The 15680-nt window shown below is 47.7% G+C and overlaps 1 protein-coding gene across 3 annotated transcripts in view; it reads right to left on the minus strand.

Annotated features, from left to right (window-relative positions):
* Nucleotides 1-15680, minus strand: part of SPTBN4 (spectrin beta, non-erythrocytic 4) — a 68858-nt gene that overhangs the window by 50078 nt on the left and 3100 nt on the right. The window contains exons 2-6 of one of the 3 annotated variants that reach the window (XM_037819576.1): nt 15305-15467; nt 4931-5082; nt 3435-3608; nt 1262-1353; nt 301-381 (exon numbers count right to left, since the gene is read on the minus strand). In XM_037819576.1, the coding sequence (XP_037675504.1) occupies nt 301-381; nt 1262-1353; nt 3435-3608; nt 4931-5082; nt 15305-15446 (641 nt within the window). In that variant the 5' untranslated portion in view covers nt 15447-15467. Of the gene's footprint in view, nt 1-300; nt 382-1261; nt 1354-3434; nt 3609-4930; nt 5083-15304; nt 15492-15680 lie in introns of those variants that run through there. The other 2 variants (XM_037819575.1, XM_037819577.1) reach the window with 2 other exon arrangements.

The following is a 15680-nucleotide window of genomic DNA, read 5'->3' on the forward strand; positions in this document are numbered from 1 at the left end:
CCCTGGGGCTGCAAAGTAGCAGGAGCTGGCTGTGCACGTGAATCTGTGTGAGGGCACGTGTGATGTGCGCAAGGTATGTGGCCTGGATGAGGATCTGGGCAGGTGTATGTGGCTGAGTGTCAGTGTACAGGTGTGTAATTGTGAGAGGCGTGTGTGTAAAGAGAAGTGTGTGTGTAAGGGTGAAGAGAAGGGTCCTTGTGTGCGTTTGTGCATCTGCGTATGTACGTGTACAGGTGTATATGTGAGGGGGGAGGGGGTGGGGTGCAGGCTGGGGCTGGGCCACCCCCCGCCAGGTGCTACCTGTGCCGGTGGATGAGGGCATTGAAGGCCAAGCCGTCCCGCCAGCTGGTGGTGAAGTTCTGGATGTTGACCTCGGGGTAACTGTGGGCAGCAGCGTGGAGGGGGGAGACAGTGGCAGAGGGGAGAGGGTGCAATGGAGGGAGGGAAGGAGGAAGGGAGAGAGGCAGGAAGTGGGGGAAAGATGGGGAGAGCCAGGGGGATAGAGACAAGAGAGGAGAGAAAAAGAGAGAGAGGGAGGGGAAAGGAGGGAGGGAACAAGGAAGAGATAGAGAAAGACAGAGACAGAGCAAGATACAGAGAGATGAGTAGAGACAAGGAACACAGAGAGAGGAAGAGAGAAGAGGGGAGAGGAGGGAGGCAGAGAGAGGACCAAGGGAAAGCAGGCACAGAGGTAATGACAGACACCCGAGAAACAGATGGCATTGCAAGACAGACAGACAGCCCCAGAAGGATGAGAGTCAGAGGGAGCCCATGGCCCCACCCCTCATTTGTCCCTCCGCTCCTTCCTCCCGGGGGCTACCCCTCCTCACAGGTCAGAGGGTCAGAGGTCCAAAGGGACCTGAGCCCCACTTCTCAACCACACTGGAGGCACCTGGACCCTGAATCCCCCCAGCCCATGTAGCCTGAGCCCACTTCCAGGGTGGCTGATTGTGGCAGGTAGGGGTGGCCCGAACTCAGACACAAAGGCTGGGGGCGCCTGCCCAGGTGCACAGGGGGCCTCTCGCGGTGCAGGGTGAGACGAGGTGGAGAGAAGGGAGCAGGCTGGGGGCAGCCCACCCCTTTGCAGCACTGAACTCTGAAGGGCCCAAGACTTCTAAATTTGAACCTGGCCTTCCAGGCTATCATGGTTTATTTGTCAAGATGGGAGGAGTGGATGTATTTTATGTACCACTTTGTTAGCTTCAGGTACAAGGCTGTCTCTTGTACCCTCATCCCGGAACCCCAGAGGTTCAGGGCTTACCCGGCCGTTTTCATTTGACACCATAGGAGCAGCGCGTCCTTGGCCGAACGTGTCTCTCTGTTGTCCTCTGTCTCGATTTTGATGACTTGGATCTGTGAGGATACAAGAATGGCTGCTGGGCCGGAGAGCCTGCAGCTGCCAGAGAGGGTGACGGGTGACAGAGCAGATGGGGGACAGCTTCAGGCTGGGGATGGGCTTCAGGAGTCTGAGGACGGATTCTGTGGGTCATCTCCAGTTGGGGGAGGCGGTTGTGGATTTTGGGTCTCAGTCTCCAGAGAAGCCTCCATGTTTGGCATCTGGGCTAGTGCGGAGCCCTCCTCCCTGGGCTCCCTGCTCCCGTCCCCACGCCTGTCCCCTCAGGGCAGAGGGAAAGACCCTGTGAACCAAGACATCTCAGGTGTCTCCTCTGCTCAAAACCATCCTGTGGCTCTGTCTCCCTCGAGGTCAAAGCCAAAGGCCTTACGCTTTCCCCTCATTATGTCTCTGACCTCAACTTCGACTGCTCAGCCTGCTCCAAAGACCTGCTGGTCTCATTACTAAATCCACCAGCATTCTCCCAACTCAGGGCCTTTGCACCAGCCGCGGCCTCCACCTGGGACACACTTCCTCCAGAGAGCCACACACTCCACCCCACCTTTGGGCCTTCACTGAGGTCACCTTCTCCATGAGGCCTTCACCAAACACCTGAGTTTAAATCTCAACACATGCCCCAGATGTCATATCCCCCTTCCCTGCTTTCTCACCTCCTTAGCATTTATCACCATCTACACATTTCACTTACTCATCTGGTTTACTGTCTCCCCCACCAGCAGGGAAGCACTCCAGGACAGCAGGGGTGGAGGGTGTCTATCTGTTATGTTTGCTGCTGAATCCTTAGTAGGTGCTCAATAAAGGTTTGAATGGCCCAGAGTCCAAAACAGGTTCTAGAGGCTTAGGTGGGTGCTCAAGACTTGGGTCCTGGGCTCAAGAGCTGGGTTTGGCAATCGGGTTCCAAGGAAAGGAACCAGGTTCCAAGGAGGTCCCAGCCTCCTAGAGCAGGTTTCCAATGGTGATCTCCCCACTGGATCTCATTCTTGCTTCAGTACTGACAATGTCCTTGCCTGGCTTCCGCTGCTGCTCCTTCCCTGCTCCCTCCCCAGGGGCCAGTGGACTCCTAGATGCCTCCTGGGGTGCCCCTAGGCCCTCACAACCCCCATGCCCCAAATTGGCCTTAGTGTCTCTCGCAAACCTACTCTTCCTTAGCCCCAACTCCTCCCTGGGGGCTCCAGCCCCCAATCCAGAGAAATCTTTCTAAATCTGACTATGACCTCCCCCTGATAAAACTCCAAATCTCTCTATCCGAACAGAATAAAATCCAAAGTGTCCTCAAGGCAATGTGTCATCGAGGTCCTGCCCACCCTAGGACCTCCCTGCCTCCCCCGTTGACTCCTCCTCTCCAGCCACGCTGGCATCCTCTGTGCTCCCAACATGCAAAGGTCCTCCCACCTCAGGACCCTTGCACCTGCTGTGCCCCCGCCTGGAATGCTTTCTCTCTTCATCTTATATGTCATCCAGCCTTCAGCTTAAATAAAGGCCTTTTCTGACTACCACATCTATAATTTCAACACCACCAACCTGCCTTTAAAAAAAAAAAAAAATCTCCTTTACTGCTTTATCATAATCTCTTCTTTTCTGCATATCTCTTTTTTCTTCTTCTCTGCCTAGAGTTGGTCCTTTTCCCATACTGGTCTTGTTTATGCATTTATTTATTGTTTGTCTTCCCCATCACAATGTAAGCTCCACAAAGGCATAAAACTTGTCTATTTTGTTTCTATCCTGGAGCAAGATTCAAACCCAGCTCGGCCAACCAGCTGTGTGACCCTGGGCGTGCTACTTCACATCTCTGGGTCTCAGTTTCCTCATCTGTAAAAATGGGATAATAATAATAACTAATTAAGGGATTTGCTGGGCTTATTAAATGTCAATCGCTTACAACAGTGCCTGGAACAGAGTAAACAATACATAAATGCTCAGAGTGACAGCAGTGATGATTACTATTATTTTTATTATTTTCAGCCCCAGCACCTGGAACAGGTTCCTCGAGTGTATTAGAAGTCCAACGAATATTTTTGGAATGAATGAAAGAGTAGGCGAGCGGGAGGGGAACGCCCTCGGAGGGGTCATTGGGGATCACCTGGAAGCGCAGGATGATGGTCCAGACGAGCCCCAGCGTCAGCCGGTGGTTACCGTCCACGATGTCATGCGAGCCCACGTTCTCCAGGTGCACGCGCTGCTCCTTCAGGAACTGCAGCGCCTTGTCCACGTTCTCCAGCGAGTGGATCCGCATGCGGCCGCGCGTGGGCCTCGGCTAGGAAGGCAGCGGCGTGGGGAGATCCGGGGCTGGGGCAGGAGCACTGAGCGCCCAGACCCCGCCCCTTCCATCGCCACGCCCCCCGGGGATCCCGGCCTCAGGCCCCTACCCCTTCCAGACAAAGCCCATGGCTTCCCAGCAGCCAAGCCAGTTCCAAGGAAGCCAGGCCCCTCTCACAGCCACGCCTAGGATATCCAGGGCTCGGGACCCTCCATTCTCCTAGTTTCTAAGAATCCTAAGAAGTCATGCCCGCCCACGGCCACACCCTGCCGATTCGAGTCACAGGCCCTACCCTTTTGAGGACACTCCGCCCCATAACAAAAATGCCTTATCATGAAGTGCTGCTGCTCCTGCAGCCATGTCCCTTCAATCTAATCTTATAAGGAAGCCCTGGTCCTTCCAATAGCCAGACCCTTTCAAGAGTCGAGTCCTTTCCAGACTTATTCAAGCTCCTGGCGCTGCCCCTTTCACTTGACCTCATGACTATGCCCATTACCCTCTGCCTGTAGCCACAGTCCCATCCCTTCCGTTGGATCTCCGCCCCGGCTTCTTGAATACCAAGCCACTAATTCCATGGTCACACCCCTCACCGTTTCCCTGGCCTAGAGCCACGCCCACTCCAGCCAAGCCCCGCCCTATCCCAGGACTGTCTCCTCGTTCCCAGGCATTTGTTCCTATTCCCTCCCGCGGCGTTTGTTCCTATTCTGTAGCATGCCCCTTACCCTCCCTGAGCTCCGGCCCCGACTCCTTTAGTGAATCTCTATAGCCTCATCAGAATCTCGCCCTTTGCAATGAAGTTCCACCCAAGCCCCAAAACACAACACAACCCTTAAAACAAGACATCCCTGCGCAACAAAAGTTTCCTCTGTGCTCTATAGCGCCCCCCAAGATCCCCGGACCTAGGCCTCATCCTGCAGTGAAGACCCCTACTCCCAGCCTAGACCCCCAGCACCCTCACCCATACCCGCTGCAAAAGAGCCCCGCTCTTAGCTAACAGCGCTGCGCTCTCCCTAGCACAACCAAGGGCCGTTACCTTCTAACAAAGCTCCTCCCCTCTCCAATAGCTCCACCCTGCAGCGGAGCCCCGCCCCGGAAGGAGCCCCGCCTCCGCTCTAAGCCACGCCCCAGAGTAACCACAGCCAAGCTCCACCCCTGAGTCATAGCCCCGCCCACTAGAATGAAGGGGTCTCAGGCCCGCAGACCCTCGAGGAAGCTCTATCCGGTCCATTAGCCAGGCCGCAGCCCTTCCAGGGTTGCCCAACCCCCAGCCTGAGCCCCCCAAGGCCCGCCCCCTTACCCCAACCCCTCGGGCCCCTCACCAGCTGCTCCCCCGACAGCACTTCCAGGAGCCGCGTGAGCACGAAGCCGTCGCGAAGGTCCGCATAGAGGTTCCCGATGTGGCAGCCCACGCGGGCCAGATGCGAGTTCACCCACTTGGTGAAGGTTTTCTTCTGCACGGCCTCCCGCTCATCTGGGGGTGGGGGACAGGCCTCGATGAGTCCCCGCATCTCCAGGAACCCCAGGCCCCCAAATGGTGCACAACCAACCCCTGCGGCTTCACTCCAGCCCACCACCACCCCCTCAGCGATGTGCAAGCCTTGGCCCGGACCGCCCCCCCTGCCTGCCACACCTTCCCCCACACCCTACGCCCTCCCTGCCCGGAAAAGCTTTCCTGAGATATCACTTCGCATTTCTTATGCTGCCAGCTCCCTTCACTCATTCATGAAATATTTCCTGAGCACCTACTGTGTTCCCGGCAGTGTCCCAGGCCCTGTGGATGCAGACAAGGCCCCTCCCTCACAGTGCTCAGATTAAAGGGGGCACAGGAAATACACACGTGGACACTGGGGAGCCCGGGAGGGTTTAAGGAAGGATGAAAGCTGTGTTTCAGGAAGATCTCTCTGGCTGCTGTGTGGACAGTGGATCAAAACAGCCAGTGGGAGCCCAAGGGGGAGAGTGGGGAGGAGACCAGGGGACAGAGGAGAAGCCCAGACCAGGGCAGAAGCTGTGGGGAGCGAAGGAGGGGGCATAGGGGAAAGTTATATTTAGAGATGAAAAGTAAGACTTAGTAACTGATAGGCTGTAGGCTGAGGAAGAGGAAGGAATAGGCTAGGTGGAGTCCTCCCCGAGGTGAGTAACCATGTCCCCCATCTCTTCTTCAGAGCCACAGCTCTGTGGGTTGGCACAGACAGGGCTGCTGGCTGCACACTACATGCCCACCTCCCCCTGGCGAGGGTGGGCGGGTGGCTCAGTTGTCACCAATGGGGGGGGTATGCCATGTGCCCAACTTCCGCCTCACATGGTTAAAAGAAAATGTGGACTCTGCAACTCTCTGCACTATCATTTTTTTTTAAATAACACTTTATTAAGATATAATTCACACACTATAAAATTCACCCTTTTGAAGTGTACACTTCCACATTTTGATAACATATTCACACAGTTGTGCAGCAATCACCACTGTATGATTCCGGAACATCTTCATCACCCCAAAAAGCAACCCCATCCTCAACAGCAGTCACTCCCCCTTTCCAACATGCCCTCCCTCCCCTAGCCTCTGGCAACCTCTAATCTACTTTCTGTCTCCATGGGTTTGCCTATTCTGGAATTTTATATAAATGGAATCAGACAATATTTGTCCTTTCTTGCCTGGCTTATTTCACTTAACATAATGTTTCCAAGGTTTCTCTATGTTGTAGCATGTATCAGTACTTCATTCCTTTTTATGGCCAATAATATTCCATTGTATGGATATACCACGTTTTATTCATGCAGTCATCATTTGATGGACATTTAGATTTTCACTTTTTGACTATTATGAATAATGCTGCTGTGAACATTCACAAGCAAGGTTTTGTGAAGATGTATATTTTCACTTTTCTTGGGTATATATCTAGGAATGGGAATTGCTGGGTCATATGATAACTCGATGTCTAACTTTTTGTGGAACTGCCAGTCTGTTTTCCACAGCAGCTCCACCATTTTACACTCCCACCAGCAATGTATGAAGTTTCCAATTTCTCCACATCCCCACCAACATGCTACTATCTGTTGTTTTGATTACAGCTATCCTGGTGCGAGTGAAGTGGTTGCCCATTGTGGTTTTGATTTGCATTTCCCTAATGACTAATGATGTTGAACATCTTGTCCTGTGCTTATTGGCCATGTGTGCACCTTCCTTGGAGAAAACCCTATTCCTATCCTTTGCCCACTTTATAATTGGGTTATTTGTCTTTTTTGGTGAATTGGGTCTTTGCAGCTTCCTGGGAATCTATAATTATTTAGAAATTCTCCCCACTCCCACAAGCCAAAACAGCAGGTTCACAGAGCACCAGATGGAAGGAACCAGGGATCCACGACAACTGCTTGGAGCTGAGCCTCCCTGCCAAAAGACTGCTCATCTTAGGACTATCCACGAAGGAAGAATAAGCTTCCATCTCCTTTGAGTTGCGTATTGTCGGGTCTATTTGTTACAGCAACTTAACCCTGCAGATACTGTTAGAATCTTATTATTGAATAACTGAATTGTCATATTTCTTTTTAAGTTTCCTATTCATGCAGGAATAAAGATTTGTATTGCTTAGCCTATTTCCCTTTTTTAACCTTCTGAAAATTCTGGATAATGTTCTCATAAAATTTACACTTTGTATAATATGATTAAATATTGCAGCATTTTCCTCTTGCAGTCAAAAATACAATTGTGAGGTCAACTGATTGACCTGTATTTTTTTCACTTCAATTTGCATCCTGAATGTGTACCTATGATTTGTGAATCATAGTGAATACACAGATACTAACAGTAAATCCAAATGAGATATCTTGTTTGTTTAACTGTTGGATTTGTGCTTATTGGATAGAATGGGGACCTTCTGAAACTGTGATCTTCAAACACATGCAAGAAAGGGATGACAGAGAAAATGTTGACTTGGGTATTTGGTTATTCTGCCTTCCAATGGCTGATGCCCATGTCAAATGACAACTTTGGGTCAATACTAAAGCCAAAGTGGGATGTTAGGACATTCCCAGGGTGGTGCCAGAGCACTGTCCGGGGAGTGAGCACAAATGGATTCAGTCCTACCTCTATTGAAGACTGGCGTGGGACTGCCCAAGGTCATCTCCCCTCTCTGGCCACTATTTTCCCATTTGTAAAATGATGGTCTTGGACTAGATCAAGTTCTGGGTTCTTCATGGGTTCTGGGAGACCCTGGGAGTCTGAGAAGTCATGCTTGGGGAAGAGGGATCCATGAGAATATTCTTTATATTGCAATTTCATTTTGATGATACTCAAAGAAAATCAATAAAACCATATTCTGGACCATCTGGATGGCAACCTCGTAAAGGAATATGCCGTGAGATTTCACTATTTGTGATTACAGTCTTTGTAGCATGGAGCAGGCAAGAACTGAAATGGCCACAGGGACCTGGCAGATGATGTAAATTGACAGAACCAAGGGGGCAGCTGCCACACAGCCCCTGCAACTAGAGCCTTGCAGGAAAATAAAAGCCCAACATTGCCATTTCATGTGATATTCCACGAGGAGCCAAAAAGCTGGGGTTTTTTAAAGACCAAATCTCCCTATTTTTAAATGTTGGCAATGGATTTACATTTTTCTAAAATACAAAGTGGGGGTGGGGGTGAACCAACTGTGTCTCAGTGTCACTTCTGACCTAAGATGACATTGAACGTCTATTGTGTTGGTGAGTGTGTGTGGCTGGCTACCGGCCGGTGTCTTCCTTTTGCCCCTCCAATGCCACCCTCACTCTCCTGCACTTTTCAGGGCCCAGGGAGGCTAGTCAGTGGGCTCCCCTGCTCTCTGGCGGGATATGGCCAGCAGGAGATCAGAAGAGAGAGGGGGAGGTAAGGAATTTCTTCCTTTCTGCCCCCTCCCTGCCTAACTATCTAGTTCCTCTGTCTACAGCCCCAGCTCCTGCTCAGTGGCCTCCCTCCTGTCTCAGCATTCCTTCCCCTACCCCAGTCCTCTCGTAACCCTACCTAGGAGTCCCTTCACTAAAGTCTCTGCAGTTACCCCTTTGACGGGAGCCACCTGCTTCCTGCCAGGCCCCAGATGGCAGATACCTTTGGGTGGTCAAGTCTCCAGGTCAAATGACAATTGTCTTACCTCTGCCACTGGACTCATATTGAGCTATTTTACCATGTATATAGTCATCTCCATGGTGGTAATCACAAGTGAAATACATGTAGTGATGGTTAGGCTCATGTGTCAACTCGGCCAGGTGATGGTGCCCAGTTGTCTGGTGAAGCAAGCACTGGCCTAACCATTGCTGCAAGGACATTTTGTGGCTGGTTAATAAACCAGAGGGCTGGTTTATTGAATCATCAGTCAATTGGCTGCAGCTGTGACTGATGACATCTACAATCAACTAAGGAAGCATCCTCCACAATGACAGAATTCAATCAGTTGGATTGAATCTAATCAGTTCAAGGGAGAAGAGAGAACTTTCACTTTTCCTCAGCCAGTGAGCCTCTCCTGGGGAGTTCACTGAAGGTCTTCATCGGAGTTGCCAGCTCACAGCCTGCCCTATGGAATTTGGACTCATGCATCCTCCCAGTTGTGTGAGACATTTGTATAAAATCTCATACTTACAGATATCTCCTGTTGGTTCTGTTTCCCTAGAGAACCTTGACTAATACACATGTCCTTAGGATAAGACTTTACTTCATTCATATATTTAATACATTGAGGCTATCACAGAGCTGAGGAATAACTACTCCTTTATCCATTACTGGCTAAGGAGGAAAGAATAGAAACTTAACATGTAAATGATATTGTCTATTAGTCTGGGAAAAGTTAGGAAGCTGGAGAGGATATCCTAACCATCAAGCCTGCTGGTGGGAGCAATATAACATTCCTAAATCAAATTAAAAATTAGTGCATATCCTATGACCCAGCAATTCTGCCCATCTATATGACCCTAAGACATTTTCACACTGGTTCATAAGGAGCCATGTAGGAAGATGTTCCATGCAGTGTTATTTGTTGGGGTTTAGGGAGAGTTTGAGGCAGTCTGGGTGTCCACCACTGGGAAGGGAAAGGATCAAATATGGTGGGCAAACACCCATGCTGGCAAGGATGCGGGGCAACAGGAACTCTTGCTCACTGCTGGTGGGAATGCAAACTGGCAGTTTCTTACAAAGCTAAACACAGGCTTACCATATGATCCAGCAATTGCACACCTAGTATTTACTCAACTGAGTTGAAAACTTATGTCCACACAAAACCCTGCACCCAAATGTTTATAGCGGCTGTATTCACAATTACGAAAAAACTGGAAGCAACCAAGATGTTCTTCAATAGGTGAACCGATAAACAGACTATGGTACATCCATACAAGGGACGATCATTCAACAGTAAAAAGGAATGAGTTATCAAGACACGAAAAAAAAAAACCCACAAAAAACATGGAGCGACCTTAAATATATATTGTTGAAGAAAAGAAGCCAGTCTGAAAAGGCTACATACTGTCTGATTCCAACCATATGGCATTATGGAAAAGGCTACACTATAGAGACATAAAAAGAGCAGTGGCTGTGCCAGGGGTTAGTGGGGGTGGCGTGAGGGAAGGAATGAAAAAATAGGTTGAGTACAGGGCATTTTTAGGGCAGTAAAACTATTCTGTACGATATCATCATGGTTATCAAAATCCATAAAACTGTATACACAGAGAGTAAGCCCTGATGTAAACTATGAATTTCAGTTACCAATAATATAGCAATATTGTTCACCAATTGTAACAAATATACCACACTACTAGGATAATAATAGGATAAACTACGTGTGTGTGCGTGGGGTGGTGGTGGTGGTGGGATGTAAGGGAAGTCTCCGTATTTTCTGGGCAATTTCTTCTGTAAACCTAAAACTGCTCTAAAAATAAAGTTTATTTAAAAAAAAGTATGGTGGGTGCACATCATGAACTTCCTGTAGCAACTCGAAGCGAAAGATCAGACGCACACCCAGTCACATGGATGAGTCTTAAGGCACAGCTCTGAAGGAAAAAATACAGGGAAAACACACAATCTACAGCATGATAAAACTTGCATCAGTGAACAATGCCTGAATGCACAAACCCATACATCCTCTCTGATTTATGACAAAAATGACCTTACAGTTCAGTAGGGAAAGGATGGTATTTTCAATAAATGCAGCTGGGTCGACTGGATATCCATATGGGAAAAAACTTGAAACTTGACCCCTATATCACACTATACACACCCCAAAATAAATATCATTTGGTTTGTAAAACTAAATGTGAAAGGAATACAAATAAGATTGTCATAAGAAAACATTGAAGAATATCTGCACGATCTTAGAGTAGCCAGAGATTTCATAAACAAGACACAGAAAGAGTTAGCCATACAGGAAACAATTATTAAGTTAGACTATATTAAAACTAAGACCCTCTGTTCATCAGAAGGCACCATTAAGACAGTGAAAAGACAAGGCCACCCAATGGGAGAAAATATTTACAACACATACAACTGACAAAGAATATACCAGAATGTACCCAGAGTTTACAAATCTCCTGCAAAACAATCAGAACAAGGCAGACAAAGTAATAGAAAAATGGGCACAAGACTTGAATGGGTTCTTCACTAGAGGATATTCAAATGGTCAATAAATATATGAAAAGGTGCATCACCTCATTTGTTGTCTTTAATCATCAGGGAAATGCAAATTCAGACCACAATGGAAGGCCCACCCACCAGCAAGCCTAAAACTAAAAAACTGACCACACTCAGGGTTGATGAGGGTGTGCAATGGAATTGCATATGCACTGCCAGTGGGGATGCAAAATGGTACAAACTGTTTGGCAGTTTCTACTCAAGGTGAACTAAAGTTGGCTCTACACCTATCCTGCATGCGCTGCTCTAAACATTCATCAAAGTCCCAAACTGGAAGCAACCCAGATGCTCATCAACAGGTGAATGGATGGACAAACCGTCAATTCCCTTCAGGGAATACTATACAGCAGTGACAAGGGACAATTTACAGGTACAGGAAGAGATGGACAAATCTCACAAAGATAAGATTAAGTGATTGAAGCCAGACATAAAAAAGTACACACTGCATGCTTCCACTGACAGGAAGTTCAACAACTAGCAAAACTCATCTATGCTGTTAGAAACTAGGAGAGTGTTTATGCTTGGGGTATAGTGACAGGGATTCAGCAGGAGGGGGAGCTCCTCTGGGGTGTCATATTCTGTTTCTTGATCTGGGTGCTGGTTACAAGAGTGGTCATTTGTGGAAATGCTAGATACTCATGGTTTATCTACTTCTCTGTATCTGTGCAATACTTTAATAAGGAGTTTAAAAATACCTGCACACTAATTAGCAATGCACATTTTGCAAAGTCAATCCACATGCAAAGTAAATCTATGGGAATGGTTGACTATTGGGAAGAAGGAATGGGTGTGAAATATGGGGATAAAAGAGAATAAATGAATAAATAGAGAAAAGAGGTGCCTTGCACACACCAATGATGATGGCGAGCTATGAATAGAGGAGGGTGATTAATGGAAATCTGTGAAAATGGGGTCCAAACAAGTTGGTAAAATGTTACGGAGGTTCTGGTATAAGGAAAATGTTAAAAAATAGATTGGGGTGATGAATGCACAAATATAGGATGGTACTGTGAACAGTTGATTGTACACCATGGAAGATTGTATGGTATGTGAATACATCTCAATAAAACTGAATTAAAAAAAATGTTATGGAGGACTCTAACCAAAGGTTTTGCTTTAGTTTGAAAAGAGAAGTGGGCCAAGGGACGAAAGGAAGATGCACTATAGCAGTCTACATCATACTGGCATTTTGCGCAGCCGGTTAATTTCGGTGGCACAGTTCCATCGTGAAGTTGCTGCTATGGGCATGTTACTGGGTTTGTGGTTTGGGTATGGAGTTAATTCCTCTGCAAATGTGTTTTAGTTGTAGAGTGGTATGAGAATTGTTCATAAGAGATTTACACAGAGTTGTGCATTTGTGTGCTTTTAAGAAAACCATAATTACAGTGATTTAAGTAGACACAGGAAGTCTATGATAATGTTTTTTTCCTTAAAGAGGGTCCCCCCTTTTCTCTGGGTCAGATGGTATCTAAGATATCCAGCACTGACATTCTCTGAATCAGTGGTTCTAAGATTTGAAAAGTCCTAGATTCTCCTCTTGTCACATCCCGGCTCAGCTTTAGATCATTCCATAGCTCCCTAGTGCGCTCAAAACCTTCGTCGCAGCCCACAAGGCCCTCTAAGATCTGGCTCCCACTGTCTCCTCCCATATCATCATTTAGTCCTGGCTGTGTCTCCTCACGCCAGCCACTCCCAGCTTCTAGAGGTCTCTGCCTATGCTATTCTGGAATACTCTTCCACTCTCTACCTCTAGAGTTTGCTCCTATCCATCCTTTAGACTTCAGCTCAGGCATCTCCTCCTCCAGGAAGCCTTCCCTAACTAACTCCCCAGGCTGGAGCAGGGCCTCTTCTGGGCTCCCACAGCCCCTGTGCTCCCCCGCTTCCCACCCTTGGCCCCTCTGCCGGTGCCTCCCCAGCCTTGGCCCTGACCCCTCTGCCTACAGTTCCCCCATCTGGCCCTGATCTCTTTGTGTCATCACTGTCCAGCCAGGTCTGTCTCTCCCACTGCCCAGGAAATCTGTGGGGGTAGAGCAGGGGCTATCTCCATCACCATCATGTCCCTTATGTTGTCCAGAATGGGCCAGACACAAAGCAAAAACTTAATGAATATTTTGTGGAGGAAATAGTAAATTCTAGAACTCTAAGTTGATATGTTCCCAAGTTTTTAAGGTTCTAAGAGCCTAAAAGGAGGAGTCTAAGTTTCGTGAATATATACTTCATATGATTCTAGGTTTCTAGACCAGAGGAAACTAGCAACCCATGGACTGGATCTGGTCCATGCTTTGTGACATGTAAAGATTGTTATTTTTTTTTTTAATGGGAAATTTCAGATAAAAATCAGAGCCAGTAACTTTGGGCCCAGACTTCCCCATGGCTGGAGCTGGTGACAAGGCCTCGTCCTCTAGTTTACCACTCGTTTAGGTCAGCAGCTGCCCGGTGGGCATCTGAATCTGACACCCTCCCCCACTGCGTCTTATAATTGTAAAGTTCCAGGAATCTCAGTGAATAGGTCCCATGACTGTAAAATGCCAAGTTACTAGAAAGTTCTGAGAATCCAAGGGAACTAATTTTGACTTTGGGGTTTTAAGATTTCAAGAATATAACAATCTATGTTTTATGATTATAACACTCCACATTTATAAAGGTTTACGATCCCCAGGGTCAAAGGCATTAAGGGGTTAATGTATTAAGGGCTTTGATTATTAAGTTAAAAGTCTCTGAGGGCCTAAGGTTTTCAGGGTCTTTGCTCATAAAGTTTTAAAGCTGCCGATTAACCATTTTTGAGGTTCTAAAGCCCCAGAAATAGAAAGTCCTAAGGCCCAGGGTCTACAACTCTGAAGGTCTAAGGTTCCACGATACTGTAACTATAAAATTCTCTGGTCTTTGCTTATATTGTTCTAAGATATCAAAGAAGGGTGTCCAACCATCTCATTTGTCTAAGACTGAGGGCTTCAGTGCTAAAACCTGGAGAATGCCAGGCAAATCAGGAAAAGCTGGTCACCCTCCGTCAAAGTTCTCTGGATCTACTTTTCTAACTTGAGATATTAAAATTTATGATTATGACGTTCAAAGGTTCTATGTATATTAGAGTTTAGGTTAATAAGGATCAAAGATTCCAGGGGCCAATGATGAAAATTTCTAAGGGCTGTTATTACAATGTTCTGCATCTCCAAGGGTCTCCATTTCCATAGGTCTCAAGTTCAAAGTATCTCTGAGTGTCATGATTTCAGATCCTAAGATCCAAATAAGCCACACAAAAGAGGACAGATATTGCCTGATTACACTTATATGAATTAACTAGAATATGCAACTTCATAGAGACAAAAAGTAGATTACCGGTTTTCAAGAGTAGTGATGGGTGAATGGGGAGTTAATGAATAATGGGTGTAGGGTTTCAGTTCAGGATGATGGAAGGTTCTGGTAATGGATGGTAGAGATGGTAGCACAACTTTGTGAATGTGATTAATGGCATTATATCTTATGCTCGGGGCTGGTTGAGATGGGACATTTTATGTTGTGTATATCTTACAACAATCTTAAAAAAGAGAGAGGAACTAAAAAGATAACGATAATTAAATGCCATACCTGAGCCTAGAAAAAGAAAAGATCCTAAGATCCAACAGTCCTGCATTTTTGAGGGTCTGGGATTCTAAGGGAGGATGCTTTAACATCCCACATTTCTGGAATCCTACATTTCTAAGGCTCTGAGGCTGCACTGTACCATAAAGCAGCCACAAGCCACATGTGGCTATTTAAATTTAAGTTAATTAAAATGCAATAAAACAAAACTTCAGTCCCGCACTCGCACTGGCCACATTTCAAGGGGTCAACAGCCACATGTCCTAGTGGTCACTGTATCGGCCATCTCAGAGAACAGTGCTGTTGCTGTAGAAAGTTCTGTTGGTCAGTGCCCATCTAAAGAGTCCAGTTCTCCATGGATGAGACTCTAGTCCCACACTCCAGGCCACCAAGCTTCTTAGGCAACAGGATGCACAGAACACCTCAGCAGCCCCCTCCCTTCCCTCCTTTCCACCCCAGCCCTCCCTGGTACCTGCTAAGGCCTTGATCCGGGAGCACTCAAAGAGTGAGGCGGCGGCAGTGACGGCGGCCGGCTGCTCCCGCTCCCAGCCGCGATCTGGACTCTCCCAGCGGGCCACGGGGTTGTTATTGTTAGGCGCAGGAAGGCCCTCCATGTTGTCCACTTCCCCTGAGACCTGCGCCATCGGGGAAGTTGAGGCCTGGAGTGGGGAGAGGCAGGTTAGGGTTGGAAACCAGGTCTGAGTTCAGAGGCCCTGCCTCTAACAGCTACTGCCTGCAAGTGGCTTTGTACAAGTCCCGTTCCTTCTCTGGGCCTCAGTTTCCCTGTTTTTTAAAGTAGATCTAATAACTATAATGATGTTCCCCATGAACGCTTCATGGGGCTTTGG

The sequence above is a fragment of the Choloepus didactylus genome, chromosome 27 (assembly GCF_015220235.1).
Source record: "Choloepus didactylus isolate mChoDid1 chromosome 27, mChoDid1.pri, whole genome shotgun sequence".
NCBI lineage: Eukaryota > Metazoa > Chordata > Mammalia > Pilosa > Megalonychidae > Choloepus > Choloepus didactylus.